This window comes from Podarcis vaucheri, assembly GCF_965113315.1.
Source record: "Podarcis vaucheri genome assembly, chromosome: 10".
Classification (NCBI taxonomy): Eukaryota; Metazoa; Chordata; class Lepidosauria; order Squamata; family Lacertidae; genus Podarcis; species Podarcis vaucheri.
In genome coordinates, this window is record NC_138748.1 from 10,546,216 (window position 1) to 10,571,847 (window position 25,632).

At 41.4% G+C, this 25,632-nt stretch overlaps 1 protein-coding gene across 9 annotated transcripts in view; it reads left to right on the plus strand.

Annotated features, from left to right (window-relative positions):
- KIF21A (kinesin family member 21A) overlaps positions 1–25,632 on the plus strand; it is a 99,284-nt gene that overhangs the window by 23,367 nt on the left and 50,285 nt on the right. For all 9 annotated transcript variants that reach the window (XM_082239429.1, XM_082239432.1, XM_082239434.1 and 6 more), the window contains exons 2-9: positions 5,976–6,198; positions 8,347–8,529; positions 11,495–11,644; positions 12,509–12,643; positions 18,083–18,250; positions 20,179–20,294; positions 23,394–23,589; positions 24,899–25,088. In XM_082239429.1, coding sequence (XP_082095555.1) covers positions 5,976–6,198; positions 8,347–8,529; positions 11,495–11,644; positions 12,509–12,643; positions 18,083–18,250; positions 20,179–20,294; positions 23,394–23,589; positions 24,899–25,088 — 1,361 coding nt within the window. The remainder of the gene's footprint in view (positions 1–5,975; positions 6,199–8,346; positions 8,530–11,494; positions 11,645–12,508; positions 12,644–18,082; positions 18,251–20,178; positions 20,295–23,393; positions 23,590–24,898; positions 25,089–25,632) is intronic.

Here is a 25,632-nt window from a genome sequence, read left to right on the forward strand (position 1 = left end):
TTTCTTTACCTTCCCCGTGCTATTTCCATTTGTGGGGAGGAATCCTTAAAAACACACCCAACCCAACCACTTTGTATCTCAAAGCTGAACTATGAAAGGCATCCCTAAAGTTATTTGAAAACTTTTGTGAAAAACTGAAGCATCCTACTTTCATATAAGAAACATGAGATCCCCAGCCTTTCATGAGTTCACCTCCCCGACTCTCACATTGCTTATTGTGAGTGAAAAATTTCAAGAGATATAAGGGTGGTAGTCTCTAAGTTGCCATGAGCTTCTTTATATTGCTTTGCTGCTACAGTTATTGCACTGTTATGCAGCCAAACAGTTATTATGACATAGCTAATGAAGCACATTAAAGTGAGCAATGCGTTGAAATGACATAGGAAGAATTTACGTGGAAATACTGGATAGGTTTTCCATGTGACATGTCTGGTGTGTATGGCTTCCAAGAGAAAGTTGGGTACCTGCTTAGAGAAGATCTATTTACTTGACAGCCAACACTCAGTCTCTCCCCCCCCCTCACCTCCTTGCTTTTTTCTTGGCAAGCAAACAAAAGACCCTGTCAAGCAGCAAGGGGATGCCGTCTGTACTGAGCTGTCTGGCAGACCATTACAAAATGGCCAAAGGATTATTTTGGGGGAAAGGGGGAGAAGAGCACAGCTTGACATCCTTCCAGCTAAGGTTAGCAACTGCCCAGTGATGAAGGCAAGAGGTCCAGTTGAATAAGCCTGGCCCTTGTGAATTCACTTAATGGCTACAGAAGCTTGTTCTGATGAGAGGTCCAGAAAAGGATAATTAATTTAAGAAAATAAATCTTATTAAGACAAGCCAAACCAAACCGTGACAGCGACATATGTGAACTGTTGCCAGACAAATGCAATTACTCCGGTGACAGCAAAGGTTGCGAGGTTTTTAGCTGGGGCAATCAGAATAAGATCCACTATTTGACTATTGATTCAAAACCCTAAAATGTATTTTATATAACTGACTTTTTATTTCTATTCTTTGTATATTGTATTATTGTTTTATTGCTATGGCCGATGGCTGACACAAATAATGATTCATTTATCCGATCAATCCAATTACTCCAGTGCCATATTTTGCTTTTAATTAAATTATGACTATTACCCCTCTTTCTCATCTGCCAGAGAAAAGTGACAGCTTGTCAGTTCCCGGGTTTTTAATATAGCTCTTTTAAATAGATAATCCTATTTATTATTGTTGTTGGTGTTATTATTAATAGAATTTATATACCGCCCTATACCCGGAGGTCTCAGGGCAGTTCACAGAACAAAAAAACAAACTTAGGTCCATTACAGAATGTCTAGGAATTGGTTTATTTGCCCCTGTATAACTTGCTGAAATTAATGGCTTTGCTAGGAACTAGCCAATATAAATGTTATTAAAAATAAATTGTGTTCCCCCCCTCTGGCTTGGAAGGGGAGCTCAAAGTAGATTGCAGTCTTTAAAAGTATATGTACAGTGGTACCTCGGGTTAATTTGTTCTGGAGGTCTGTTCTTAACCTGAAACTGTTCTTAACCTGAAGCACCACTTTAGCCAATGGGGCCTCCTGCTGCTGCTGCGCCGCCAGAGCACGATTTCTGTTCTCATCCTGAAGCAAAGTTCTTAACCTGAAGCACTATTTCTGGGTTAGTGGAGTCTGTAACCTGAAGCGTATGTAACCTGATGCGTATGTAACCCGAGGTACCACTGTACTTCTTTTAAAATTGTGTTTGTAGAGATGTGAAGACCTGGAAAAGCAACCTGGAAAAATGAGGGTTTGTGTGTATACCGTATTTTTCACTCTATAAGACGCACCAGACCACAGGACGCACCTAGTTTTTGGAGGAGTAAAACAAGAAAAAAAATATTCTGAATCTCAGAAGCCAGAACAGCAAGAGGGATCACTGCGCAGTGAAAGCAGCAATCCCTCTTGCTGTTCTGGCTTCTGGGATAGCTGCGCAGCCTGCATTCGCTCCATAAAACGCACACACATTTCCCCTTACTTTTTAGGAGGGAAAAAGTAAGTCTTATAGAGCAAGAAATACGGTAATTAAAAACAAAAACAACCCCCTCCTTTCCCCCAGGCTTCCTTCATACCTCTGAACCCTTAGTATGCCACCCAGTAACAAACATTCTCTGAGAGGTAACACAATGTAAAAGCCATTGAAAAAACAACAAAAAGCAACAAGCAAAACTTAATCACAATAAAAGCAGAAGAGAGAGAACCACCAAAGGTGTTTGCATGAAGTTTTTCACAAGACTTTCAGCCACATAAGGTGTCATCCATCCAACTACTGCCCCCTCTGTCCCATCCCATCCCATCTTGGAGGGTCTCCTACCTGCAAACTGAGATTATGTGTGTGTGCAAGGAACAGAAATGAGAAGAAGAGGCAGAAAAGCCCTGCTGTGTTGCAAAATGTTTCCTCTACTTTTCATCCAATCCAATACAAATGAAGCACATTAAAAAAAAAAATCAAAACCCACCAACTAGGGATATTTTTTTAAAAAAGAGAACCCTAAATTATTATTTCCTAACTGTGTATAAAAGGGAGAGGGGAACCTAATATGTGACCTGCTTTATTTAGGAGAGTTATACTCCACTGTTCAGACTGCTGCAATTTGCCAGAGCAGTCAAAACAATGACTGAATATACATACAATGACAATAACAATAAACAATGTTAAAAGGAGCAAAAATAAAACCATATTGCAAGATAAACTTCAGTATTTTGAAGACACTGCGCTCCCACACAATGCCACCCAAGGGAGGAATACAACAAAAAAGACCGAATATACTACTACTATTATTATTCCTCCTCCTCCTCCATATTTCCTTTAAATAGGAGCAGTGGGGATCTTGGCAGGTATCAAGTGTATGTATGTATGTATGTCTACATGGAGCCCATGGGCACCACATTGGGGACTGAACCCCAAACAGTCAGATTCAGAACCTGATTGATTGTGACCGAATCACTCCTCCGGTGCCACTGAGTCATTCTAAATGTTCTTCCTATGGTGTGAGAACTACTAATAGATTATTAGCAATCATGAGGATGGAAGAATGCCTAAAAGACCACCCTGGGGCTCATTTATGCAACTGTTAGTTCACATATAGCAAGCTGATAGCAAGCTCCTTCTACAAGTGGACGGATGACAGAATAAGGATCTTGGACTTGAGATTTTTCTAACGGCAATTCTTGAAACATTTTGTCTCTCCCAAGTTAATACTGGCATAAATCACAGGAGATGTTTTGTAGAGTAGACTTGTAGAAGGGAGAAATAACTTGCACTATAAGATTACATGAATGTTTATATTGGCACAGTAGACTTCCGTATTGTAAATTTGTTTCCCTACTGGACAGGTTGTCGGAGCGTGCTTTGGTTTTTAAAAAATAAAAACTATTGTTCCCTTAAGAATAGTCATAAATGGTTCTTCCAGTTTCATCATGTACTGCAGGTTTTGCTCAGGACATGTGCTAACTTTGTCTACTTGGAAAGGGATTAAATTGACAATAGTATTATAAATAAACTATTGTATGGGCTGTCATGATGTGTGGTATGATACCTTGTAGTTGTGAAGCTTTTATTGTTGGATCATCTGCACGCTTTCTGCCATTTGTGTGTAAAATTTGGGGATAAAATAAAGTGAAAGGGAACTGCATTATATTGTTCTAACTCCCAATGTAGGATTGCTCCTAGATGCTTTCAAATTTCCAGTTATTGATAGAAAAACGTAATTCATTACCAGATACAAAGAAGCTGAATTCACAGTCTGTCATCAATCACTGCAGCTGCACAGTCTATGTTTACAGTTCTGAAGAAGTCCAAGTTCATAGAACCATAGAATTGTAGAGTTGGAAGAGGGACCACTAATGTCATCTAGTCTAACCGCCTGAAATGCAGGAATCTTTTACCCAACATAGAACTCAAACCCGTGACCTTGATATGAAGAGTCTTATGATCTAGCAACTGAGCTAAAACTTATGCTTGGTGGGTGAAACCCCAGACTTCTTTAAATGTGCTGTTTTACATTCAATCTTAGGTAAATTCAGAATAATTTCTTTGGTGCCCCTTGTGCGGTTGGCATTTGATTCATTATATTATAGATACAAACCACCTAGCTTGTATCAGATTTTGAAATGGTGGTGGCAAGTTTCAAACCACATATTGAAGGCAAATGCATGCAATGAAGTCACTTCTTCTTTTTTTAAAAAAAACCATTTTTATCAGGTTTTCCATTTCAACAATCCAATCAAATCACATTAAATATTCCAGATTATACATATGCATATCAATTAATCCAAATATTCTGCCAAATTATAAATTTCTTGTTGGTACTTCCCATGCTTCAAGTTTAGCGGGGCTCTGATCATCTCATATCTCTGCTGCTTTTGATAGTCATTTCTAATAGTTCCTTTAAATCTTCCTGTTGTTTTCCTTCTATCACGGCCTCTGAGTTGTTTCCACAAGCGAGTTGAAGTAAAATGATGTGTTTCTGTGTGGATTTTATTTGTACGATACCCCTCTGTCCAGGCAGCATCCCCTCACACGCTGGTATTTCTGCCGAATCAATCCAAAAATCTTTTCACTGCTGGCAGCCGCCATCTTCTCTCAATTCCGCAATGAAGTCACTTCAAATAGTTTTTCACAAAAAGGAGCCACTGGGAGCTAAATTTTTTGAGTGAAAGCATGGTTACACACACACACACACACACACACACACACACACACACACACACACACGTGGTAGTCCTAAGCAGAATTTTAGCCTACTGAAGTTGTGTCTTAAATAAAAAACATACAGTGGTACCTCGGGTTACATACGCTTCAGGTTACAGACTCTGCTAACCCAGAAATAGTGCTTCAGGTTAAGAACTTTGCTTCAGGACGGGAACAGAAATCATGCTCCGACGGCGCGGCGGCAGTGGGAGGCCCCATTAGCTAAAGTGGTGCTTCAGGTTAAGAACAGTTTCAGGTTAAGTACGGACCTCTGGAATGAATTAAGTACTTAACCTAAGGTACCACTGTACTTGTGTATGACAAGTTGTTTGCCCAGAAGTTACCATGAATTCCAGTTGGGTTCTTGTGGAAACAAGTAACTTTCTAAATGGTAGCAAAAAAAGAAAGAAAGAAAGAAAGAAAGAAAGAAAGAAAGAAAGAAAGAAAGAAAGAAAGAAAAGTCTTATGCTCATATTTGGGTTAACTTCTGTTAGGATTTTCACAAATAATGAGAAAACTAGGTTGTCGTTTTTGTGCTGCTTGGGAGATGAAACAGGCCCTTGTTAGCTTAGTGCTACACCATATAATCCAAGCTAGAATAACCTCCTCTTAAACTATTGAGCATCTGGGGTCTACTTGTTTTAAAAAACAAACAAAAATAATTTGTTTTTACTCCGCCGTGGGGCAAAGGCTTTTAAAATTAAATTGAAATAATCTCCCTTCTATTCTTGTTACCATAGTAGGTCTATTCAAGTCAATGTTGTTATCTTTGGCAGGCTCCTGCGGTTCAAAAATAATGTGGATATATTAGGCCTGATTGTACTCTGTTCTGCCATGGTTTTTTTCTTTGGCTGATTTTTGTAAGTTATTAATTACCGGTTATATGCCGGTTCACTCAGAAATCCCACTGAGTTCAGTAGGGATTACTCATGAGAAAACGTAAATGGGGCTGTAATCTTAGAATACCACCAGGCCAACTTGAGACGGACAAAGTCACCTTGGAGACTTGAGTACCACTGGTTTAGCAGAAAGGGTGGTTGTTTTTGTCCTTAAATATTAAGTAGATAGTTCTTTCCATTGTTGCAGGTGAGCAGTGAGTATTCTGCGCGAGTTCAGTCCCTCTTGGGCATATCTGATTTAAATTTATTGGGGGACTCTTGAAATATGAAGCGTTAAGTTGTGTTCTGTTCCAGTGATTTAATATTTGGCATTTTATTTCTCCTCCTTCTCCAACCCCCGCCCCCCCACCCCAGAATCAGACCTCAACTAGCCAAAGAAAAGATTGAAGGATGCCATATCTGCACATCTGTCACACCTGGAGAACCTCAAGTGTTCCTGGGAAAAGATAAGGCCTTCACCTTTGATTATGTATTTGATATTGAATCCCAGCAAGAAGAAATCTATATACAGTGCATAGAAAAACTGATTGAAGGCTGCTTTGAAGGATACAATGCTACCGTGTTTGCTTATGGGCAGGTAAACTTTACGAATGTTTCAAAATTAATTGTTTGCTTTTCCGTGAATCTGTCAGATGGCTGTTGCGGCTGCTCGAGAGTAAGCAGGCAGGACTCCAAACCCGTATTTTACAGGTTTTATTTTGGCGCAAACTATTTACAGTGACGCAGGTGATGCTGTGGGTTAAACCACAGAGCCTAGGACTTGCTGATCAGAAGGTTGGCAGTTCAAAACCCCGCGACGGGGTGAGCTCCCATTGCGTGGTCCCTGCTTCTGCCAACCTAGCAGTTCTAAAGCACGTCAAAGTGCAAGTAGATAAATAGGTACCTCTCCGGCGGGAAGGTAAACGGCTTTTCCGTGCACTACTCTGGTTCACTAGAAGCAGCTTAGTCATGCTGGCCACATGACCCGGAAGCTGTATGCCGGCTCCCTCGGCCAAGAAAGCGAAATGAGCGCCGCAACCCCAGAGTCGGCCACAACTGGACCTAATGGTCAGGGGTCCCTTTACCTTTACCTTTATTTACAGTGAAGAGCCCCGAAGCTCATGTCTGGCTCAATCACTAGCAGAATCCGGGAGTGGTCTTTTTTTTGGACTTCCCCCAACCTTCCCCTTCCCTCTTTGCACCTTAGGCTACTGCGCAGAATGGGCAATGGCAAGGGCGTGTTTCCCTCCTGTCCGCCTTGCCCAGGAGCGGTGTTAAGGCTCCCATAAGCATCCTCTGGTCCTTGCACCTCTTCCCCACTAGAGGTGGGGCTTTCCTCCTCCCCGGAAGAGGAACTGCTTCGCAAGATTTTCGGACGCTCCCTGTAACACAACTCCCCTTCTATTCCTCACCTCTAAGCTGATGGCAGTTCCCTGACAGAATCCAAACAATATTCTGATTTAAAAATAATAATAAAGCTGCTGGTAAGGAGTATTTGTAATAATTCAAGCAGGTATGCTTGAATTTCACCTTTTAGTAGAGGTGAAAACAAGTAGATTTCAACATGGGAAAATTATCAAGATTTCAAGGCTCATTTTTGGGTATATTAAAACGGTGGCGTATTTTTAAACAGGTGCAGAGCAGTACATTTGAGGCAGAAGGTGCTCAGAAGTGCAATCCTTCAGCTTGAATTACAGTGGCCTTGAATTCTAATAGGTCTGTTCAAAAGAGGATGTGTCCAGCTCAGATTGGACTTTCCTCTTCACTTCTGTCCCTCCTCTCCCCATTTGGCATAAACGCTGTTTCAATATAGCCAGGGATTCTGAGAGCATTTTAGTATCTGGAGTTGCCACAAGTTAGCCACTCCTGCTCAAATGACTTGACTGATGGCTATCTCTGTTATCAATATTGGGATATCAAGTTGTGTTCTTTTTATCTTTTCTTCCCGGCAGTCTCCTAAACATCCAGGCACTGACCAGGCAGATCCACATTTGTCATTAATTAAATTTGTATACCACCCTTTATCTGAAGACCACAGGGCGGTTCAGTACAAAACGAGAGCTCAAAATACATAATAAAACAAAAACAAGTTATGAGTTTTCCTCCCAGGGGTTTTAAATTAGTTCCCAGTGTTTTGGTTCCAGTACTGCTTGGGAACTGCTAGTGTAGGGCGGGCAGGCAGCCACATGTTGCCTAAGCAATTGTGTCGTTCTTGGTGGACTACTAGAATGAGGAGAAGGTGAGTTTGGAGTTCCAGTGGGTGGCTGCCTTCTTAGAGCATTATTTTCCTGCAGTATGTTACTTAACACACTCTTTTCTTCGTTTTAAGTTTAGCATGACATAATCTACCTAATAACCCGGTTTTCCTTTTTCTTTTTAACCACTGCAAAACGTTGGAAAATGTGTTTTATGGATAGGAAGCCAGTCTAATCCTGCTTCAGCTAGCAGGACTCCTGGAATATCACCCCTTGTTTCCTGGGGGGCAGGCGGTGGTGGTTTAGATCCTCATCTCCATTCACTATGCATTTCTGCAGCCCAGATGTTTTTTTTTGCCATCCAAATGCTGTACAGATCTTACTTTTTTCTTGAGACAACCTATTTAGAAAGTTGTAAAGTGAGCTGCTGGCGTCAGAAGTGTTTTTGATCAGCAATAGAGTGTTTTTCGTGTTATTTGACCCTAGGTTAAGATGTATATAATAAACATTATTTAGTTGCACATTAATGCTGTTTGGTCTTTTAAATTTAGACAGGAGCCGGTAAAACATATACCATGGGGACCGGATTTGATGTTAACATAATGGAAGAGGAACAGGGCATTATACCACGAGCTGTAAAACACCTGTATAAATGTATTGAAGGAAAAACGCATGCAGCTATTCAACAAGGGGTTCCACCTCCAGAATTTAAAGTGAATGCTCAGTTCTTAGAGGTAAGCTTTCATAGTAATAATTATTTCCCCCATGTAGCAAAGATATTGGGGCATCCTAATCACAACATATTCAATTTTGATTGGCAAGGAGGTAAATTTTAAATCTGTTTTGTCAACATACAATTTGAATATTGCAGAAAACCCAATGGAATGAATTGTGGCAATATGTTTATTATTGTTTATTATGTAATTTAGGCAGGAAGAATGGCAGGGAAGTTGAGATTTGCTTATCTTACGTTAGAAATCTATGTTTTGGAACATCGTGTTGCAAACTATTTAACACCCACACTAGGGTGGAGAGAGAGGACATTTTGCCCTTTTCACTAAAGCTCAGGTGATTTATGACGCCTGATTCAAAGCTTAGGAAACATGTTTTATTAATTGAGGTCAGTAAGATGCCCCCTCTCTTGCTGTTGTTGAATAAGGCCAATGAACTGTGTTTGCCACTTTTACATTTGCAATTCTAATGGGAGTTATTTTTTAAATGCCCTTCTGAGTTAGGGTTTGGCAACAGCAGGGTAACCAAGTTACAGGTGCTTGAATTCCGACGCAGGTAATTATCGCTGGACTGCTGTTGGCATTTCTGCCAAAATATTAACCAAATACATTATGGAGTTGGACTAGTCTATACCTGTTGCTCTTAACCTAAGGGCACTGGATTTAAGCTTTCTGGCTAATATTTGTCCAGAGGAACAAATCGCAAACTGCACAGTATAAAGGCAGCCCCTTAGTTCCCCTTAATTTGGACTTTGTTTTCCGAACTCTTTGATAGTTAAACAGTTGCTCCCCCCCCCCGGGTCCTGATAGTTTGTAAGCAAAACAAAGCCATTTTTAGTGACTTTGGACTTCCAGTGCATCTTCAGCTGATAATTGTAGAATGTTTATACTTACTATTTCCAAAAATAGATTCTATGTATTTTAACAAAAACGTCTGCCATAAAGTGTTTCTGTGATATATTTTAAAATACAGAAAGAGAGGTGCAAATCACTTTGTCCAGAAAAACAAGCCTTGGAGGAGTGCTTAACTTTTTTTCATTTAAAAAAGCATTTACAGTGCTGCCATTTTTTTTTTAAAAAAGAGGCACTCTTCATAGAACTATGGGCAAAAAAGGAAGAAGATGAAGTTGTGTCCCTATCAGTAGCTAACAGGTCTGACAAGTTTAAGTGCTAGTTAGATGATATAATGAGTGATGCAATCTCTTTACTTCTAGGAACCAAGTATGTGTAAAACAATATCCTCTTTCACCATAAAACACTAAACATATCCAAGCATTCAGTTTTTAGATACTTTTCATTGCATTGACAGATTAAACTGGTGCCAGCTAATTATGCAGTATAAACCCTGCTGAATCGTGTTTTCAATATTGCCTTAGAACTGCTAATTGGAAGAATCCCCAAATCAAAATGATCTTTCAAGTGTCTCATTCCGTTGTCTGGAAGGTCCTGGTCTGCATGTAACATGCATGGCCAATCTGCTTGTTGAAAGTCAGAACAAGATTGCATTAAATGCCTCTCTGAGGGTTAGCGAATAAACATTGGCCAGGAACCTTGTTCCGTTATGCAGTCGGTGAGTGGTTATGGAAATTCTCCTCCTGCTTCATTTCCCATGCAAAGGCCCAGAAGAGCATTTGCATCCTTGCACCGTTCTCTGGGGAACATGCATACTGTGTTTATAGAAAGATTCAAGAGTGCAAAGGATCTGAAGATCCCTCACTGAAAGCATTAGTCATGCTGGCCACATGACCCGGAAGCTGTACACCGGCTCCCTCGGCCAGTAAAGCAAGATGAGCGCCACAACCCCAGAGTCGTCCACAACTGGACCTAGTGGTCAGGGGTCCCTTTACCTTTACCGTGCCTCATTGTGACAACAATATTGTTCTGACGTTGTTTCCTCCCTTGCCCTTAAAGAGGGTTTAGCTCTCACGGTCAGATACTATCCTGCATTCAAATCAATGTGGGTTCCCATGTTCAATTTGGTTATTTCTCAGGTAAGAGGTAAGAGAGAGCAACATGGAAGCAAACCTCTGCCCCCTCACCCCCAATACTACTGTGGGTCAAGTGTAATACAGTGATACCTCAGGATACATACGCTTCAGGTTACATACGCTTCAGGTTACAGACTCCGCTAACCCAGAAATAGTGCTTCAGGTTAAGAACTTTGCTTCAGGATGAGAACAGAAATCGTGCTCCGGCGGCGCAGCGACAGCAGAGGGCCCCATAGCTAAAGTGGTGCTTCAGGTTAAGAACAGTTTCAGGTTAAGAACAGACCTCCGGAATGAATTAAGTACTTAACCCAAGGTACCACTGTATCTTAATAGGTCCTGTATTTTTTTGGAAATTTGGCTCTACCAAACTTTTACCAGTTGTTTCAGAGTGAGTTTGGGAAAACTGGAGATGGGAGACACTTATAGAATAAAAATGGAGAGAAATGTGGAATAGTGCAACTTGCTCCCCGTTCTGCATTGAGAAGCAACTTTTTGCAGATAAGCAAAACGCTCAAGAAATTTGAGGGACAAATGTGATGATACCCCAGACTTGGGCAGGAGCTATGGCACCAACACCCTCCCACCCACCCCTTACTTGCTATGGGTGGTAGTCAATGCTACTCAGAGTAGACCCACTGATGTCAATGGATGTGACTAACTTACGTTAATTGATTTCAGTTGGTCTATTCTGTGTAGGATTTACTTAAATATAAGCCTGTGTCATTTTCTAAGTACTGCTCAGCCTGCTGTAACATAGAATATCCTTCTCCTGCTCACAATGTCCTGAACTATTTTCTGTAATTCCATTAGCAAGCTTTGTCACTGTTGGCCAGTCATGTTTCTGGAGAATGACTATACCCAGCAGCCATGATAGGGAAAACTGTGTCTTAATTATTTTGGTCAAACCACAGTACATCTTGAATTTTGTGTTAATTATATTTTCCTTGCTGATGTTGGCCTCTTTTTTTCTTTCCAATTAGCTTTACAATGAAGAAGTCCTTGATCTCTTCGACACAACGCGTGACATGGATTCAAAGAACAAAAAATCAAACATAAAAATACACGAAGATTCAGCGGGTGGAATATACACGGTGGGGGTCACAACACGGACTGTAAATTCAGAATCTGAGGTAATATTTTTATTCTCAATGAAAATGAGATGGCTTTTGTAAAAGATACTAGTGTGTGTGTGTGTGTGTGTGTGTGTGTGTGTATCTATTTTTCAATATAGATACAGATATAGATATTCTTCCTTTCCACTCAGGAGCTCAAGACAGCAGGCATGATTTCGCCCTCCCTCTTCCCTATCTGTTTTGTACTGAAGTTCTCACCCTGGGCCAGCAGGGGGATACTGTAGATAGTTATGCAAATAAGGGATCAAAAGTGACATTCAGTGATTGGATAGTTTTAGAAAATTGTTACAGTTACGTTGTACTGGAGCTCTATATAAGCAGGCTGACTGAACCCTTCAGTTCAGTTCTGTTCTGGCCTGTGAATAAACAAGAGCTGTTTGAAGAATCGCTGTGTTGTCTGATATGTTCACCCACAAGTTAACACTATCCTTGCAGCAATCCTGAGTGGTTGGTTAGGCTGAGAAACAGGGATTAGTGCAAGATAACTGGCTGAACTTAGAGCTCCCTGGTTATAGTTTCAGTCTAACTGCTACACCACATTGACCCTTGCCCAAGAACAGGCTTAGTAATACAGTACAGGTGACTCCACACTTACACGGGGGTTACATTCTAGGCCCCCGCACGCATAAGTGAAAGAGATAAAAGGCAGGCATAATTGCTGCTATCTTTGATTTGTAAGATGGGGGTGGAGACGCTCCTTCAGGTATACTGGACCGAGGCCGTTTAGGGCTTTAAAGGTCAGCATCAGCACTTTGACTTGTGCTCGGAAACGTACTGGGAGCCAATGTAGGTCTTTCAAGACCAGTGTATGTGTGTAGGTTTAATTTCAGCCATATATCCTTTCCCCCACCATTTTTACAGATGATGCAATGTTTGAAGCTGGGCGCTTTATCTCGAACCACTGCCAGCACTCAGATGAATGTTCAGAGCTCACGTTCACATGCCATCTTCACTGTCCACTTGTGTCAAACGAGAGTTTGCCCTCCAATTGATGCGGTATGTATTATGCTATTTTTGTCTTGAAAAAATCAATAACACTGCAGTGTGTGTGTGTACCCTGGAGGAATATCTTGTATTAGAGTAATAGCCGAAACTGATTTTCTTGGTCCACCTTCTTAAGTTATACTGCTTGGTGTGGGAATTGTTGCAGTGTGATGTTAGAATGGTGGCTCATGCCACCATTGCCCTTTTTGTATGGAAGAAGAGTTTGGATTTGGATTTGATATCCCTCTTTATCACTACCCGAAGGAGTCTCAAAGCGGCTAACATTCTCCTTTCCCTTCCTCCCCCACAACAAACACTCTGTGAGGTGAGTGGGGCTTTGAGATTTCAAAGAAGTGTGACTAGCCCAAGGTCACCCATCAGCTGCAGGTGGAGGAGCAGAGACGCGAACCCGGTTCACCAGATTACAAATCTACTGCTCTTAACCACTACACCACACTGGCTCTCCTGGAGATGCAATATTGTATTTTGTATGCCATATTGGCTCTTTCCATATAGCCCATGGCCTCTCAAGCATTCTGTTGGTACAAGAAAGAAACAGCAGTATTGCAGTAATAAGATACGAGGCCAAAGTAATTCAAAGGTCCACCTACGTTTAGACAGCGTTGCCATCCTTCCATTTATAATATTTAAATAATTTACACTTAAAATCAAATTGATTGAGATGTCCACCTGTTCCCATAGCAACAGATCTCCCTTGGTTGCTACAGGCCTCAACCATCCTGCACTGTAGGTCTTGGGTCTAAATAACTCAAATATTTGACAGTTACATTCCCAAATATTGTGGGATTAGAGTTTAGTTCTGTTGGGGAAGTTGAAAGTGCGTTTAAAGTTGTGTGTGTTTGTATAAGCTGTGGGGGATATCTCTGTAAGGAAAGTATATTTACACTTAAAACTTCCATAGCCTAAAGCTTAGTGCACTAAGAAATAATTGGGCCCTTGTCCTTGATGTGTGTGGTGTCTTAATAGGAGTTCTAAAGGCTCTAAATACTATATTATAAAATGTTATGTTATGAATTGGCAAGTACAGAACACTTTTGTTTTAAATTGTAAACATTGTGACCATGAGCAGTATCAGTCCTTCAGTGTTTCAGCTTCCTTTTTAAAAGCGATTTAATTTGATTTGAAAACATGCGAAGTATGCTTATTAGAAGGATTTGCTTTGCTTCCAAAATATATTATCCATCCATGCATGTAGGCATATGTTTGAAGATGTGAACCTTGGTTTTAATTGGCTTTAAAATAGAAAGTATGCATTTAAAATGAAAATGGGGTGGTCACAGGAGCGGAAAGCCTTTGACTTGCTTTCTGCTGAGTTAACAGAAAAGAAAGAAAGCTCTTTGCCATTATGAACATATTTTTCTCAAGCACTTTTGTTTATATACTGGAAATGTTTCAGCTACGTGAAAACTGTAGTGTGCTTATGACGACAGATGTCAGGATAATTTATATTTTTGTCATTTATCCTCTTGAGTTCTGTACAAAAATCCTCTCACTTACAGAAAAATAATTCATGCTAATAACAAATGTTTGCTAAAAATTTCGTTGTCAGTGGCAAGATTGTAGATTCTGAAACCTATTAATTGTTATGTAGAAGTGGTTTATGAGGTTATACTTTTATTGCCTGGAGTTTGATCCTTCTCTTCTGAAACATTCATGAACAACTCACATTCCCCCCCTCTACTGGTAGCTGGAAATATTTGTTGTTGTTTAGTCGTTTAGTCGTGTCCGACTCTTCGTGACCCCATGGACCAGAGCACGCCAGGCACTTCTGTCCTCCACTGCCTCCCGCAGTTTGATCAAACTCATGCTAGTAGCTTCAAGAACACCATCCAACCATCTCATTCTCTGTCGTCCCCTTCTCCTTGTGCCCTCCATCTTTCCCAACATCAGGGTCTTTTCCGGGGAGTCCTCTCTTCTCATGAGGTGGCCAAAGTATTGGAGCCTCAGCTTCACGATCTGTCCTTCCAGTGAGCACTCAGGGCTGATTTCCTTCAGAATGGAGAGGTTTGATCTTCTTGCAGTCCATGGGACTCTCAAGAGTCTCCTCCAGCACCATAATTCAAAAGCATCAATTCTTCGGCGATCAGCCTTCTTTATGGTCCAGCTCTCACTTCCATACATCACTACTGGGAAAACCATGGCTTTTACTATACGGACCTTTGTTGGCAAGGTGATGTCTCTGCTTTTTAAGATGTTGTCTAGGTTTGCCATCGCCTTTCTCCCAAGGAGCAGGCGTCTTTTAATTTCGTGACTGCTGTCACCATCTGCAGTGATCATGGAGCCCAAGAAAGTAAAATCTCTCACTGCCTCCATTTCTTCCCCATCTATTTGCCAGGAGGTGATGGGCCCAGTGGCCATGATCTTCGTTTTTTTGATGTTGAGCTTCAGACCATATTTTGCGCTCTCCTCTTTCACCCTCATTAAAAGGTTCTTTAATTCCTCTTCACTTTCTGCCATCAAGGTTGTGTCATCTGCATATCTGAGGTTGTTGATATTTCTTCCGGCAATCTTAATTCCGGCTTGGGATTCATCCAGCCCAGCCTTTCGCATGATGAATTCTGCATATAAGTTAAATAAGCAGGGAGACAATATACAGCCTTGCCGTACTCCTTTCCCAATTTGGAACCAATCAGTTGTTCCATATCCAGTTCTAACTGTAGCTTCTTGTCCCACATAGAGATTTCGCAGGAGACAGATGAGGTGATCAGGCACTCCCATTTCTTTAAGAACTTGCCATAGTTTGCTGTGGTCAACACAGTCAAAGGCTTTTGCATAGTCAATGAAGCAGAAGTAGATGTCTTTCTGGAACTCTCTGGCTTTCTCCATAATCCAGCGCATGTTTGCAATTTGGTCTCTGGTTCCTCTGCCTCTTCTAAATCCAGCTTGCACTTCTGGGAGTTCTCGGTCCACATACTGCTTGAGCCTTCCTTGTAGAATTTTAAGCATAACCTTGCTAGCATGTGAAATGAGTGAAATTGTGCGGTAGTTGGAGCATTCTTTGGCACTGCCCTTCTTTGGGATTGGGATGTAGACTGATCTTCTCCAATCCTCTGGCCACTGCTGAGTTTTCCAAACTTGCTGGCATATTGAGTGTAGCACCTTAACAGCATCATCTTTTAAAATTTTAAACAGTTCAGCTGGAATACCATCACTTCCACTGGCCTTGTTATTTGCAGTGCTTTCTAAGGCCCATTTGACTTCACTCTCCAGGATGTCTGGCTCAAGGTCAGCAACCACACTACCTGGGGTGTACGAGACATCCATATCTTTCTGGTATAATTCCTCTGTGTATTCTTGCCACCTCTTCTTGATGTCTTCTGCTTCAGTTAGATCTTTACCACTTTTGTCCTTTATTATGGTAATCTTTGTACGAAATGTTCCTTTCATATTTCCGATTTTCTTGAACAGATCTCTGGTTCTTCCCATTCTGTTGCTTTCCTCTATTTCTTTGCATTGCTCGTTTAAGAAGGCCTTCTTGTCTCTCCTTGCTGTTCTTTGGAAATCTGCATTCAATTTCCTGTATCTTTCACTATCTCCCTTGCATTTTGCTTGCCTTCTCTCCTCCGCTATTTGTAAGGCCTCGTTGGACAGCCACTTTGCTTTCTTGCATTTCTTTTTCATTGGGATGGTTTTAGTTGCTGCCTCCTGTATAATGTTGCGAGCCTCCATCCATAGTTCTTCAGGCACTCTGTCCAGCAAATCTAAATCCTTAAACCTGTTCCTCACTTCCACTGTGTATTCATAAGGGATTTGGTTTAGATTGTATCTTACCTGTCCAGTGGTTTTTCCTACTTTCTTCAGTTTAAGCTTGAATTTTGCTATAAGGAGCTGATGATCTGAGCCACAGTCAGCTCCAGGTCTTGTTTTTGCTGACTGTATAGAGCTTCTCCATCTTTGGCTGCAGAGAATATAATCAATCTGATTTCGATGTTGCCCATCTGGGGATGTCCATGTGTAGAGTCGTCTCTTGTGTTGTTGGAAAAGCGTGTTTGTGATGACCAGCTTGTTCTCTTGACATAACTCTATTAGCCTTTGCCCTGCTTCGTTTTGATCTCCAAGGCCAAACTTGCCAGTTGTTCCTTTTATCTCTTGATTCCCTACTTTAGCATTCCAATCCCCTATAATGAGCAGAACATCCTTCTTTGGTGTCACTTCGATAAGGTTTTGTAAGTCTTCATAGAACTGGTCAATTTCAGTTTCTTCAGCACCAGTAGTTGGTGCATAAACTTGGATTACTGTGATGTTAAAAGGTCTGCCTTGGATTCGTATCGAGATCATTCTATCATTTTTGAGACTGCATCCCAGTACAGCTTTCGCCACTCTTTTGTTGACTATGAGGGCCACTCCATTTCTCTTACGGGTTTCTTGCCCACAGTAGTAGATATGGTAGTCATCCGAACTGAATTCGCCCATTCCCGTCCATTTTAGCTCACTGATGCCCAGGATGTCAATATTTATTCTTGCCATCTCATTTTTGACCACATCCAACTTACCCAGGTTCATGGTTCTTACATTCCAGGTTCCTATGCAATATTTTTCTTTACAGCATTGGACTTTCCTTTCGCTTCCATGCATATCCACAACTGAGCGTCCTTTCGGCTTTGGCCCAGCCGCTTCATCAGCTCTGGATCTACTTGTACTTGTCCTCCGCTCTTCCCCAGTAGCATGTTGGACACCTTCCGACCTGAGGGGCTCATCTTCCAGTGTCATAACTTTTATATGCCTGTTGTCTTTGTCCATGGAGTTTTCTTGGCAGGGATACTGGAGTGGCTTGCCGATTCCTACTCCAGGTGGATCACGTTTGGTCAAAACTCTCCACTATGACCTGTTCATCTTGTGTGCCCTGCTCGGCGTAGTTCATAGCTTCTTTGAGTTCTTCAAGGCAGTGATCCATGAAGGGTGGATCTCTTTTTCCTAAGGATGGAATTTTTTTAAGAGTTGAAGGTGGTTTGGAAGAGTCCCGCAGTTGCTTCAGATGCAGTAGACATTATAGCTTTTTGAAACAATGCAAAAACTTATTTACCCAGAGGCAAGAGTGGATCACATGTGCAAACTGTAAAAATTATTTTAAATGTAAACCTTCAGCTTAATATATGGCTCTAGCTTAGGACTCCGGTTAATGAGGATAATAGCTTCTTTATTCTAGTTTATCATCTAGTGAATGCTGTCTGTAATTCTCTGGGAGCAGGCGAAAGCATAGAGGCAGTTGTATTCTTTTCCCTGCCTCCATTTCACTGTCTCTTCTTCTGCAGAGATTTCTAAAACTTGTTTTCCTAAAGAGGATTTTGATGGGCCCACATTTTCTGTTCTAGTTTTCCTCTCTTTTTGCCCTGCGTTGCTGGGAGCATGGCTTAAATAGAGGCAGTTTGTTGGTCTTTAAAAACACGTCGCTCTCTTTGCAGCCTCACCGGTCTTCTTTCTTCATCACAGGACAACATGACAGATAACAGAATGATATCGGAGTCATCTCAGCTAAATGAGTTTGAAACCCTTACTGCTAAGTTTCATTTTGTGGATTTGGCAGGGTCCGAACGATTGAAGCGCACAGGGGCCACTGGGGAGAGAGCAAAAGAAGGCATTTCCATCAATTGCGGACTAGTAAGTACTACCTTGACAGCATTTTGATCCTCCTCGTTTTCTAAAATCATTACATACCACCTTTCATTACATAAGAAATACCAAGGCAGTTCACCAGGCAGTAAGAAGGAGCGTCTCCATCCCCATCATTCTGCCTGGACACTGAGGTCCAGCGCCGAGGGCCTTCTGGTGGTTCCCTCGCTGCGAGAAGCCAAGTTACAGGGAACCAAGCAGAGGGCCTTCTCGGTAGTGGCACCTGTCCTGTGGAACGCCCTCCCATCAGATGTCAAGGAAATAAACAACTACAGTGGTACCTCGGGTTACATACGCTTCAGGTTACATACGCTTCAGGTTACAGACTCCACTAACCCAGAAATATTACCTCGGGTTAAGAACTTTGCTTCAGGATGAGAACAGAAATCGTGCAGCAGCGGTGCACTGGCAGCAGGAGGCCCCATCAGCTAAAGTGGTGCTTCAGGTTAAGAACAGTTTCAGGTTAAGTACGGACCTCCGGAACGAATTAAGTACTTAACCCGAGGTACCACTGTATCTGACTTTTAGAAGACATCTGAAGGCAGCCCTGTTTAGGGAAGTTTTGAATGTGTGACATTTTAATGTATTTTTAATCTTTGTTGGAAGCCACCCAGAGTGGCTGGGGAAACCCAGCTCCCAGCTGGAAGGGCAGGGTGGAAATAAATTATTATTATTATTATTATTATTATTATTATTATTATTATTATTATTATTATTTTATTTATTTATTTATTATTGTTAAGACAATGGGGGGGAATACAACAATAAAATCCATAATGGCAAAACAGGAGTTAAAATAGCAATATCATTTACAGTAGGCAGAAATGCCAGGAACTGATATTAATGGTCAGGAAATACCCAGGTAAAATAGGTACATTTTTAATGGAAGAGCCCCAGAGTTAGTGCCAACCTGTTTTCCAAAGGGAGCAAATTCAACATGGTAGGCACCAGCGTGGAGAAATTCCTTCTCTGTGCCACAGTGAGATAGATGTCTGCAAGCCATGTCATGTTTAATAGGGCCTCCCCCAGCTGTTTATGGCCTCATAAGCCAATACTAAAACCTTAGAAGAATCCCTGAGGCAGAAATATACTTAATGCACAAGACCAAGGATTGCAGCGCTTGGATCACATTCTTGCCAATTATTTCAAAGCTATGTGGGGGATGTAACTAGTCAACTGTGGCTAGTTTTTAATGTTTGTCCCACTTTTTAATGTTTGTCCCACTGTTTGCATTCTACCACCATGCCATTACAAACGAGCAGCTCTTTAAATGTGCCACGGGACTCTTCATTTAGTTGTTGCAGTTTAGCCCGGCCGTCGTGTCCCTATAATTGAGATAGTTGATGAAACAGGAATTGCTTCCCTACGGTTAAATAGCTGTACTGCAATATAGTGGCTATAAACACTGCATTGCCATAAACGTTGACTTTGACTTGCTATTGGAGCTAGCGACATTACACTGTCTGACACTGGAGCAAAAAATTTTGATATTAAATTATACTTGGTTTTTTGGGGGGTTGTTGCTTTTTTACAAAAGTAAGCCTGAAAGATATTCCAGAGCCAACTCTGTACTGGGGAAAACGGTTCTGTACATGATTACCTTGCCTGGGATGCAAAGATAGATGCATTCCATTTGCAGGAGAGAACTGTGTGACGCTTCCCTGGCAGTTTCCCTTGCATCAAGTCTTGTGACTAAACGGGCAACTCATTTCTAAAATAGAACAGTGGCTTGCGTCTTTGACAGTGAAAGCTACCGCAGTGGAAAAGGACAAAGTATAGTTCTGCTGACTGTACTGTTTTCTCCCTCACATTTTCTGACTCTGCACAATGCTGCTGATTCTGATTGTGTCAATACCTACGTGGTGCTGGTTTTTTGGGGCAGAATTTTATTAAAACAAATGTTGCATATTTTATAGCTGGCGTTGGGCAACGTAATAAGTGCACTGGGAGATAAGAGCAAGAGGGTCACTCACGTACCATACAGAGATTCAAAATTAACACGACTGTTGCAAGACTCCCTTGGAGGAAACAGGTACAAGCATTTTTTTTATTTAAAACCATGTTTGAAAGAGATGTCACAAGAATTTTGATTAATTTGCTATTGATGGAACTAAAGTGTATTAGAATACAATAAAACAAGAACCACACTGGCTGGCGCTCTCTCTCTCTCTCTCTCTCTCTCTCTCTCTATTTCGTATAGCTGAGCTGAATTAATAGAATTGGTTTTTCTGCCTCAGCAGAGAAAACACGGTAGCACATTTCATCTTTTTGCTCTGGGTTGCCTGGAAAATGATGCAGCGCCATAAATAAAAGAGGAAATTACCACTCACCTCTTATAAAATCCAGTAGCACGGACAGAAAAAACTCACAAGGGAAAACAAACTAATGTAGAGCACAAGTAAATGATCTGTTTAATAGGAATACTTACTCTGAACCCTTTTAGAGAGACGGTAATGCAGTTAAGCTTCATTTGGATGAAAGCTTAAGGGAGTGGTTTTCCAGTAAAGGCTTCAAAAACAAGGCCATTTAGAAGTCAAGAGTTTCCTTGAATTTGTTGTGCTGTAGAACTCTAACACTTGCAACTTAATGAAAAAATGTGCAGTTGAGAATCCTCAACTCGGCCAGTTTATTAAAGAGTTAGTAAGCTTTGCCACGGGAATAGCACGGGAATTCTCCTGTGGGAATACCTACTGTATACTTCCCCCCTTAATTTTGATCCCATCCTCCCATTACATCCTCCTGCAACTTCCAGATTCTTTACCATCTTGGTTGCCCTCCTCTGCACACGTTCCAGCTTGTCAATGGTCTTCTTAAATTGTGGTGCCCTGAACTGGACATAGTAACCAAGGCAGAATAGAGCAGGGCTCTTCACTTCCCTTAATAGGGACACTATACTTCCGTTGATGCAGCCATACCCCTACACAGCCATGCCCCTTCTGATACTGTACAATAATCTTACAGTTGTGCAGTAATAACAATTAGGGGTGCATTGCAACATTCAGTGCAGATCTGCGTGTTGCCTTTCAGCCAGATCTGCTGTTTTCTGTGCACATACATGGGCAAATGATTTGTAGTATCTTCTTTCAGATACAGATAGGTAGCCGTGTTGGTCTGCCATAGTCAAAATAAAAAAAATTCCTTCCAGTAGCACCTTAAAGACCAACTAAGTTAGTTCTTGGTATGAGCTTTCATGTGCATGCACACTTCTTCAGATACACTGAAACAGAAGCTGCTGAATTGCAACTCATTACCAAACTTAAAACCATGGAGAGACCTGATCTGAACAAAGACATTGGATTCTTATCTCATTATACATGACTAAGCCATTTTTCACCTTCTCACCCCTTGCCTTTTCCTGTAAGACCTATTGCAGTTGTTAAGAGTCGTCAACAGGCTCATCTCAGCTATCTGCCAATCTCCCATTCCCACCACCCTTTTGAGTAATACCCCTCCCCACCTTCTCACTATATAGAAGGATCTGGCAACTTCTGTTTCAGTGTATCTGAAGAAGTGTGCATGCACACGAAAGCTCATACCAAGAACTAACTTAGTTGGTCTTTAAGGTGCTACTGGAAGGAATTTTTTTCTTTCAGATAGTGTTTTCCATTAGGTTCCATTGGACGTAACAGAACTTACAAACCATTATCTTGAAACTGAAGCTCCCTTGTGTTTTCACCATTCTTAATTGCTTACAGATAGGTAGCTGTGTTGGTCTGCCATAGTCAAAATAAAAAAATTCCTTCCAGTAGCACCTTAAAGACCAACTAAGTTAGTTCTTGGTATGAGCTTTCGTGTTTAGTTTTGCTTAGTTTTGGAGCATATAGTGGCTTAAAAGCTCCCCTTTCATGCTCATTGGGTCACTCTCGGATTTGCAGACGAGGGGCCCTGCTGCAGAAATATTAACAGGTCCCCACTATCGCTACACACCACCGATTGTGCAATCAGCCTCCTGCCTGCTCAATCTTTGGCTCCAACCCAATGGCTCCAGTGAAGTGAAACTATGCACATGCTTGTGATTTCTTATTCTTCCACTGTAGCCACTGAAAGAGCAAGCTGCTTTTGAAAGATAGCTGTTCAGTTCAGCAGTGCAAGTGTCTTTGGCGGACATGAAAATAAGTACATTGCTGTGCTAAACCTTATTCATGCATCTAAATCTTCTGAATATTGACCACATTCTATTGGTATACACTGCAAAGAAGCCCAATCTAAAATAACCCTCAGACGTACTACTGTATTCAGAATACAAATAAGCATTGACGTTATAGAAGCCTATTTGATTATTATTTTTTAAAATAGAAATGCAGAGTGAAAGTATTTAAAGTAAAGGCAAGAAGACAGTCTTGGTGTTTTGCTAAGTACCGTATTTTTTGCTCTATAAGACTCACTTTTTCCCTCCTAAAAAGTAAGGGGAAATGTGTGTGTGTCTTATGGAGCGAATCCAGGCTGCGCAGCTATCACAGAAGCCAGAACAGCAAGAGGGATCGCTGCTTTCACTACGCAGCAATCGCTCTTGCTATTCTGGCTTCTGAGATTCAGAATATATTTTTTCTTGTTTTCCTCCTCCAAAAACTAGGTGCATCTTGTGGTCTGGTGCGTCTTATAGAGCGAAAAATACGGGTATATTCACTTCATTGCTTGGAGCTTCTTGCAGATATGCCTGTGTTTAAAATATTTTGATAGGATCAGATAACCGTGCAGGCCTTCAGAGTAGTGTTACAAGATACAGCTATACTTCCAGCAGCTTCTATAAAGAAACAAAAATAGGTCAGTTTTGGTCTTCTGCCCGAGATGGAATTCATCAGCTGATACACTCGTGATTTTCATTTTGTTTTGTGCAGCTGTGTTCACCATTGTGCCTTGTTAAAATGCTGCGAGCTGCAACTTTCATTTATTTATTCATTTAGAAAGAACTCCCCCCCCCCCCGTATTATTAGCAAGGTGCAAATAATTTCTGGATACATTTTACATACCTTTGGTTGGGAACAATACAAACAGTTTTGCTTGGTTTTAAAGTTCTGATGAAGCATTTTAGTGCATTTATCATCTTTTGTTTATATGCAGCAGTGGCACACAGCGCTGCCCTTGCTTTTTTGCTTCCGTTGATAAAACCTGGACTGTTTCTAACCTGCAGCCAAACCGTCATGATAGCCTGCGTAAGCCCCTCAGACAGAGATTTCATGGAAACCTTGAACACTTTGAAGTATGCAAACCGGGCACGAAATATCAAGAACAAGGTGATGGTTAATCAGGACAGGGCTAGCCAGCAGATTAATGCTCTGCGGAGCGAGATCACGCGGCTCCAGATGGAACTCATGGAGTATAAAACGGTAATACTCATTATAATGTTTTCCTCAGTGGTCCTTGGCTGCTACATTAAACCATTTTTCATGTACAGGTTTGTTCCTCCTCTCCACCTCCCTCCATGGTAAAGAGGGGCATGTGTCCCTCATATAATTGATTTTTTTTTAAATTAAAAAAACCCCCATATGCTTCAGAGTGGGACAAGAGGGTACTTTGTTTCCATCAGCAAAGCTTAGTTTACATTCTGGAAACTCCAATGTTTCCTGTAAGCCAGATAAGCTATTTCATATCAGTTTCTGCTAGCTCCAGACATTTAAGTAGACAGAGCTTGTGACTCTTTCCAACTGCGGGTCCACACTGTCCTTTCTGCTGTTGGCAAAAACCTGATTAAAAATATCAGGATTGCAGGGATATGCTTCGCAAGCCAGTGAAATAAGAACAACACAGGAGAGAGTGAATCCCGCTGTATGCTATTATTAATTTGTCTCCGAAAATCATAAATCAGGCACGGCCAAACTTGGCCCTCCAGATGTTTTGGGACTACAGTTCCCATCATCCCTGACCACTGGTCCTGTTAGCTAGGGATGATGGGAGTTGTAGTCCCAAAACATCTGGAGGGCCAAGTTTGGCCGTGCCTGTCATGAATGATCTGGCACTCCCACCACATATGTAATATACAGTGGTACCTCGTGTTACAAACACTTCGGGTTACAGACTCCGCTAACCTGGAAGTAGAACCTCGGGTTAAGAACTTTACCTCAGGATGAGAACAGAAATCGCATGCTGGCACCGTGGCAGCAATGGGAGACCCCATTAGCTAAAGTGGTACTTCAGGTTAAGAACGGTTTCAGGTTAAGAACGCACCTCCGGAACGAATTAAGTACTTAACCTGAGGTACCACTGTATGTGCATTTGTGGCACATTTGAAACCAGTGAACTTCTGGGTAGATTTTATGTAACCTGGCCAGAATTAAGGACCAGAGTAGCAACAGTTTATACTAAACCTCGCTTGCTGATAAACTTATTGGAGACCTTCTCACAAAGCCCCGAATCTTGACTCATTTCTGCTCAGAAATGCTAAAATCCAGGACTTGTATCTGATGCGCTTTAATCAGTGTAAGGATTCACGTTTGCAAAGCAGAGCTCACTCTCTCCTTCCCCCACTTCCTTCTAAATCTATTCCAGTGGTTCCCCAACTTCTGCAGCAGACTTGGGGATGGAGGGCGCAAACACAAATCCTTGCACTAATGGGTTTCTTTTTCACCCTGCTCTAGCCATCAAGTCATTTTACTGAGATTCATTAACAATGTGTAATTTGTCTTCATCATCTGTTAGGGCAAAAGGATTATTGATGAGGAAGGTATGGAAAGCGTCAATGACATGTTTCATGAAAACGCCATGCTGCAAACAGAAAACAACAACCTCCGAGTCAGGATAAAGGCAATGCAAGAGACTATTGATGCACTGAGAGCCCGAATCACACAGCTTGTGAGTGATCAGGCCAACCAGGTCCTGGCCAGAGCAGGTACTGTGTACTCTTCTCGCCGAAAAACGTTGTATGTCTGCAAAGGCTCTTGGGCATTGTTCACCTCCTTGTTTCACAAGTATAGGGGCTTCCTCAAGTTAGTAATGCACAGAGCCAGAGGGAGCACAGACTTCAGGTTTGTGAGATCTACTGGGGTGTGTGTGTGTTTTACTGGAACCCAAAGGTTTGTCAAGTAAAACTAGGTGCAAAAAACATGCAGCTACAATTAAAGAACAGGGCATGCCTGAGGACAATTTGAACTACGAAATTTATTTTCACTACCAGAATTGAACAAAGAACAAAACATATATATGCATATATTTCTCTCTCTCTCTCTCTCTCTCTCTCTCTCTCTCTCTCTCTCTCTCTCACACACACACACACACACACACACACACGTATTCTGTAATTGATTTTATAGCTGCAGACTGCTTAGAAGCTGTTTTGGCATATAAACGGCATAAACAAACAAAAACCTCACACGAAAGTCTTCATTTCAGCAGCCTAATTTAGATGTAAAATGTTGCTTTGTTTGTTGCTATTG